General features: G+C 40.5%; 1 protein-coding gene across 1 annotated transcript; it reads right to left on the bottom strand.

Annotated features, from left to right (window-relative positions):
* Positions 1 to 819: 819 nt before the first annotated feature.
* MRPL35 (mitochondrial ribosomal protein L35) lies at positions 820 to 7,637 on the bottom strand. Its single transcript, XM_068981934.1, has 4 exons — positions 7,585 to 7,637; positions 5,491 to 5,680; positions 4,505 to 4,649; positions 820 to 1,287 (listed from the first exon to the last, which is right to left on the bottom strand). The coding sequence occupies exons 1-4, from the start codon at positions 7,625 to 7,627 to the stop codon at positions 1,099 to 1,101; spliced, it is 567 nt and encodes a 188-aa protein (XP_068838035.1). The 5' UTR covers positions 7,628 to 7,637; the 3' UTR covers positions 820 to 1,098.
* Positions 7,638 to 7,838: the final 201 nt, after the last annotated feature.

The raw sequence follows: 7,838 nt of genomic DNA, 5'->3' as shown, positions 1-7,838 counted from the left end.
TCACAGTTGAACATGTGAAACCTCAAGGGGATAAATTAACTTTTATGAAATATAGTATCTTTTAACTCCTGGTTAAGAAGTTTTTGTCTCCACTTATATAGCCTCTCTATTTCATGAATGGGCATATTGATAGGCTATTTTATCTCTTCTTTTCTCAATAAAAAGTCCTGTTCCAGTAAACTCGGTGATAATTGTTTACCTGGTATACTAGGTGTGTGTTATCACCCCAGGCTCACCTCTGAGGGAAACTGCTCACATAACTATCTTTGGCTCTACGTGAACCTCGAGCATAATCAAATGAGCCAGGGTGGGCTCCTGACCTAAGAAAAGTCAGTCCTTACATTGATTGGTCAGTGACCCATGATGAAACCTGATATAAAAAGACAAACTGGTCCTATTAGACTCTCTTGGTAATTAGAGACGGGAGACTGGAGCTGAGGGTCAGAAAAACTGAGGGTAGAAAAGAACCTCAAAGGGTGCAAGCTAGCCTTATGATGAGGCAGCAGACACTAAGAATAAACAACAGCTGTGAATCAGAGGAGTTGGAGAGGAGAGAATGGAGCCAGTGATGTAAAAACAACTTAGTCACGTGCATGGCAGACCACCCAAGCCTAAAGAGCCACTGTTTCTGCTGCTGAGGCCCCTGGAGGTTCCTTGGATCCAGGATCACCCTATAATTTCTACTCTCCCTGAGGCCTGGGGGTTAGTTCTGGGTGGTGTGAGGTATTCCTGTATTTCTGGCACATGTCCTTAAAATAAAGTCACACTGCTTGACCTAACTTGTTAGCTTTATAGTCTTTTCATGTCTGTCCCAACTGGAGATGCCTTGTAACTAAATAAGCCTAATTGGAACAACTAGTTAAGTCACTGCCATTTGTTAAAATTAATCAGTAACTTAAAATTTATATTTCCCCAAACAAATCTGGGAATATTTAATCCATTAAGTTTTAAAACATTGTTAACTTTAATGTTGGTACCCCATGTTCCAAGTATCAGTTGGTACAATTTACATCATGTCTTATACCACTTCATCTTTGCAAAGACACCATACACACACAGATACACAGTTAATAACTGAGAAATCATGGATCTTCTGATCTATACTTTCAAGTTTGTTCGATCGTGATACATCTGATAAGGATCATCAGCATACCAGTTTCGCCTCTTCCAGAAAGACGTCGTCATTTTATCTAAGAGCTTACTCTGGGTCTTATTGCAGAAGACAAATTCCCTTAAGCGTCTTTTTCTTGCAACCGTCTTTTTCCATAATTTTTTCTTATAACCAGCCTGTTAGATAATATTACAAAGACATTTACAACATTATATTATATAGAAAAAAACAGATTATCTTCGCTACTTATGGTGTATAGGCCCACTGGGAACAGAGACTAAACTTTCATAGGGGCGGGTATGTTTTTCAGAAAAATACGATTCTCAATGGGGGGTAGGCACAGAAAGCATGCATAGTTTGAAAAACAAGTATTAATAACTTAACGGTTTTAAAAAGATTATTTAAAGTCACAGAAAATAAAGCTAAATAAATTGTGGCTTGTGAAGTACAGGGTAATGATACACAATTTTAACAGCTGACTTTATATGCGTTACCTTATTATCTCTTCAACAGTAGTGTACTATTATTCTGATTTTACAGATAAAAGAGAAACAATTAGAGCAGTTAAGTAGCAGATTGAGGTCCCAGAACTATTTAGAGTTCTTAACCGTTACACTACTCTCTTCCAAATGTCAAGAATAATAGAGTACTAGCTGACTGGTGACACTTATGTTCATTTATGGGAACTAAGTATTACAAGGGCTGGGAAGCAGAGTTCTCAAGTATACTGTGTCATTTATCCTTTTCACACACTGGGGACCAGTTTCTGTAATAAGTACTCTTTTGAGGAATAATGACTACAGGAAAACTCTTAGGAAGAGTGCTGAAGGAACAGTTACACCATATGTTTAATCCAGAACTGCCATATATATCATCCATACATAATTAACCTTGATGAAATTCTGAAGAAACAGATAATGAGACTGAATATAAAAACTATAATCATAGCTTATTTATTTTCTTTTTTCTTTCCTTTTTTTTTTTTTTGGCCTTGTGGCCTGTAGAATTCCCCGACCAAGGATTGAACCTGGGCTCATGGCAGTGAAAACATGAAGTCCTAACCACTGGACCGCCAAGAAAGTCCCAATCATAGTCTATTTAAAGTAGAAGAGACCTTAGGTGCCATCCAGGTTAATGCTTGGCTAAAACCATACAGTAATTTATAGGCAAGGTGAGACTAGAACCTGAGCCATTGGTAAGAGCCAAGGGCTCCTTTAGGGCAGCATGCTAAGTGAACAAAACCACAACTCTTTGATGGGAAGGTGCTGTGGGTTTCACATGCCTTACTGTCACTGGTGGTTAGCAACTTATAGAGTACAGTGAGGCTTAGAAAGAAGGAAGGATTATTTCAGAGTTCTGACTTTACAATGTCAGAGATTGTTACTTCTCATTACTTACAATTTTAAGTTGAAAGATTCAAAGCAAAATCCCCGTATCTGTTTAACAGGTTTTCTACTTTGCAAGCCAAACTGGGTCCCTGTGGATCTGACAGATAGCTAGCTAGCTTACTGTCCTGCCCGTCACCAACAGAATTATCTCCTTCAAAGATTATTCTGTGGAATGTGGCCACTGAGAAAGTGCTTGAGACTTCTTAGACAGTCTCTAGGGTCAGAAATGGAAGAAGGGAATAAAGACTAAAGATTAAGAACACTTGGATGAAACTGTGCTGCAGAAAATAATTTGTTTTTATACAAATGTTTTTATATTTCTATTTTATATATATAAATATATATATTTTGTATTTATACTAATTTATACTAATATAAATAGTATAAATAGTATAAATACTAGTATAAATTAGTATAAATACAAAATATATATATTTATATATATAAAATATAAATATAAAAACTTTTGTATAAAAACAGTGTTCTTGCCTGGAGAATCCCAGGGACTGGGGAGCCTGGTAGGCTGCCGTCTATGGGGTCGCACAGAGTCAGACACAACTGAAGCGACTTAGCAGCAGTAGCAGCAGCATATTATATAAACATTTATACAAATGTTTATACTAATGTTTTTATACATTAGTGTAAATTAACCCATCTGGATTTTTTTGTTTTCTTCTTAAAATCAGATTTTGATGAAGCAGGCTGTTCTGTATATGGAACACTTTGGGGGTCTTGAGCAGGGACTAGGTATTATGATTGGGTAGCTTGACCAGGTCATTTATAATACTGTGAGGGTTTCAGAGCCCAATAAAAGGGATTGTGGAAAGGAAGGCAAGGAAGACCAGCCATTTCATTTTGTCTTAGGTCACATGTGGACCTGGAAATAATTACTAGCAAAGGGGAAGGAATGTTTCCAATGGCACAAAATTCACAACTATCTGTTGAATTACTTAGTTCAGGTACTTATGGATTACATGAACTTCTACTGACTAGTGTAAGAAATTAACTACCACAGGATTGTTCTAATGGAGAAATGAGCTGAGAGTGCCAGTCAACTTATTTGTCTACAAATTTAGGATAGTTTATAAGAGAGAAGATAATCCTTTCAACCCTTCAGACGGTGAGACCATCCTACCAATTATTTTATTTTCACAGGGAAACAAATTTTGACCTTTAAAGAATTGTTTGTTAACTTCCAAATAGTAAAAGGGAATTAGGATTTGAATAGTTATCAATAGTGTCCTAGAAAACTCGGGTCTTCAGCTGCTTTCTAGTTACTACCCATTCTGCTTCCAAGAATAATTAAGGATATGAATGAAAACGCCCACATTCACTTTTACCACCTGTTGCTGTGGGAGAAGACAGAACAGGAATAATCTGTAATCTGTCAGAGTCCCCCTCTAGAGGCCGTGGTTCCTGATCAGAATTAAGTACTAAGAGTTCTGTCTGATACGGTTGCCAATCATACACACTGACAGACAAAAACTTGTAAAGTTAAAAAAAAAGAAGGGGCGGGGGTTATGAGGGGTTACTATTCTGCCATAAAGATTAAGTCACCTTGAGAACCTAATCCAGGGTCAGCTGGAAGTGCTTCAGTCCCAAACCTCACCATGGAGCTAAGTCCTTCAAGTCCCCTCTAATGTTTTAACGCTTGGAGCTTAAACAGAGCCTCCCTACAAGATACTGCACATTAGGAGCCTCAAAGGGATTCTAGTAATTTTTAGATAAGCCAGATGTGTAAGAGACCTGAGATGAATCTGTTTTGCAGTACAGACTTCTGCCATTGTGAATAATATTTTGTTATATGAATGCTAAAACATGTTTTCTTCATATGGATTCACTTACATGAAGAGCTGCCCACAAAGCTGGGACTCAAGCACAGCACTGTAAAAGCTACTGCTAAGATGTGGGGAAGATGTGTCAAGGAACAGGCTAACTGAATTTTGCTTCAGTTCCATCTAACCTCACACTCCTTTTCTAAGCAAGTCACCGTGTGAAGACTCACCTTCCTCCTTAGCCACAGGCCACTATGAAGTCGAAGAAACCTATAGATGACAGCTTTCACAGTCTTCCTCTTGCCTTTTCTCGAACTGCAGTATGTTACAGTTCTGACTGGTGGCTTCAGGACGTTTGGGAGCAAGAGGGCCATTCTAAAATACATTAAAAAAATTTTAACTCAGCAATAAGACATTAAAGGATAAAATCCGCTTTGTAGAAATGAACGCAACAGCTCCACTGGAATAAAGGTGACTTTCAATATACACTACTGCTTCAAATGATCCATGATGCTACCCATAAGAATAGCAACTATCATCAACTTGCAAGCCCTCCATAATCTACTCTCTCAATCCCTGAAGAATTTATGCTGGTATAACTTAATCACCTGATTTCTTACCCATCTGCCCACTAGATTATAAACTCCTTGAGGGGGACTTCTCTGGTGATCCAGTGGTTAAGAATCTGCCTTCCAATACAGGGGACGTGGATTCAATCCCTGGTGAGGGAACTAAGATCCCACATGCCATGGGGCAACTCCTGAGCCAGCCTACTCTAGGGCCTGCAACCAGAGAAGCCCATGTGATACAGTCATATACATAAATAAAAATAAAAAACCTTCCTTGAGGGCTTCAACTTTTTTATCCTTGTATGGTTTCTGCCGAGTATGGTGCTGGGCACCCAGGAGTGCTTAAACTAAACTTTGGCTGACTGAATGAGCACCATGTGCAGCCCAGCCTTGTTAAGTTGAGCATCTTATCCAGTTTCTACTTTGGCTGACAGCTTCCACCCTGAAAACCACATCTAGAACATCACAAGTGGGTCCTGAGTGGTCATCTCTGCTAACATACATATTCTCCAATCTTATCAAGCAAAGTCTATATAATCAACTGTTGGTAGGCACAGAATCTCATCTACTCCTAAGATATTGTGGTAGGCATGAAGATTTTAGAATTTTTGTCCAAGAGTCATGTTTACTGAAATATAATACTCAACCTGTTGAGGACTGTGGCAGTCTGCCAACATGTCAGGCTTCTGATAGATGTGATCAGTCTGGGAGCAGAGGACACAACTGGTGTCTGAATATGACTGAAATGTCGGGAGGACAGTACAGAATTAAGACAGACATTCTTGGTGCAGTTTCGATAGGCTGAAGATGCCAAAATGTTCAGGGGCCGTAAAATTCCTGCAGAGAGACAAAAGCATATATACTTAATATGACACTCCAAAATATGCATCCAGGGAATTCCCTGGCAGTCCAGTGTTTAGGACTTGGTGCTTTCACTGCTGGGGCCTGAGTTCGATCCCTGATTGGGAAACTAATATCCTGCAAGCCAAAGGGCACAGCCAAAACAAACAAAAAAAGACACATCCAGATATTTAAAATGAAGTAACATCAAAGCGACTAAGTGCAATAATTAATTAATGGGTCTTGAGCATTAGACTCACACGTGGAACTTTTTATCCTTATTGTGATATAGCTTATACACTACAAAATTACCCATGTGTGTATAAGTCAATCCTTTTTTAAGAGATGCTACCACCACCAAAATCTAGTCTGATATGTCCTAGCTTTGTGGTCAACAGTAGAGGACAAAACATATGTAAAGTTAATTCCCGCCACCAGATCTTACACTGTGGTGACACAGAACTCCCATGCACAGGAAACAGCATGGCGGACACATGAAAGCTCCACAGCTCCTTGGACCAGAGCGGCAGAAAAAGGATTCATAGAGATAACATAAGAGGTACTTGAGTTTCCCTCTCGGAAATGAACAGGCCACAAGAGGAGGAGGCACAGTTCTAGGTAGGATAACACATGCAAAGGTGAAGAAGCTGAGACAAATCCTTGCTGGGAGCAGGGACCGGACCTAACATGGAGGAGTGGTGGCAGCTCAGAAGGCAGATCATGGAGGGTCTAGGTGTCTTCTCTATCAATCTTTCACACAATCACCAGACTCAAGAGCCCATGGCTGCAATGCAGAATCACTCACAGAGTTCGGGTTCCACTTGCAGATTCTGACTGAGACTAGTGAGGGACTCAAGAATGTGCACGTTAAAAGAAACAGAGTCACAGATGAAGAAAACAGTCTTATGGTTACCAGGGGGGAAGGATAAACTAGGAGATATCCTAGTCCTAGGATAAACTAGGACTGATATATACACACGACTATACATACAATAGACAACTAATAAGGACCTACCGTATAGCACAGGGAACTCTACTCAATACTCTGTAATGACCTACATGGGAAAAGAATCTAAAAGAGAGCAGATATATGTATATGTATGTATGATCCACTTTGCTATATAGCAGAAAGTAACACAACATTGTAAATCAACTATATTCCAATAAAAATTAGAAACAATAATAATAAAGAGTGTGTATATTTATAAAACTCCAGATTGATGGAAATGTTCGACAACTGGATGAACCATAGCCCACCAGGTTCCTCTGTTCATGGGACTCTCTAAAACCGTATCTGAATGATCTCTAACCTTCGCTAAAGTCTTCAGAGTGAAGGCAATCCTCACTCCTGTCTCTCTTAAGACCCCTTGTTCTGGGACTGAGGGAACCAAACAGGCACATCCCCTGCACACTGCCTGAATCTCATACCACGTCCCAGATAGGACACAAGGAACTTTCCGTGGATGCTGTTAGCCCTATTTTGGAGCCGTAGCCTCTGAAGTTCAAAAATATTAAGTAACACCTCAAGGTCAAAGGTTGGGAATGACGGATCCTGGCCTTGGTGGAACTTTTCTGTCTTCCTCGCAACCCCCTAACCCTAACCCTCGTCCTTCGGGATTGTTTTCTAGGGAAAGCGGAATGGCTACGAGCCGGTAAGGAAGAGGAAACCGGGGGAAACCCCAGGTCCGCGAGGGTCCAAGAATTTCGGCGCTCTCTGGAGCTGAGATCGGATACAGGCCACTCCAGAGAAAATTCGGAACAAGCTTCAGTCCTCAATAACGACCACCTCTCTTTTCTTTTTCCTTTCCTGTTAACCTCCACCCACGTTAAACGTCCACTCCATCCCGCGCCAGTCCCCGCTTCTATGAAGGCGTAAACCGAGCGCGTCGCTTCTCACTGACCGGAGGCTGCTCTCACCGCACCAGCAAACACGGAGGCCGCCATCTTGCAACGCTGCCGTACGGCAGCCGCATTGGGTCTAAAACCCTCAGGACAAGAGGGACTTTAGGAAAACTAACCTGGGCGGAGTCAAGAAAGGGAGTTAGAAAAATGAATAAAGGGATGGTCAGATCTACCTTTATTGAATGTCTTCTATATGCCAGGCTGTCCTCCAGCGCTGTAAAACAAGTGCCTATAGTATAGTGCCTGGCATATA

This window comes from Capricornis sumatraensis, chromosome 1 (assembly GCF_032405125.1).
Source record: "Capricornis sumatraensis isolate serow.1 chromosome 1, serow.2, whole genome shotgun sequence".
NCBI classification, from domain to species: Eukaryota; Metazoa; Chordata; class Mammalia; order Artiodactyla; family Bovidae; genus Capricornis; species Capricornis sumatraensis.
The sequence above is the reverse complement of the archived record's forward strand: the minus strand, read 5'-3'. Positions and strand labels throughout refer to the sequence as shown.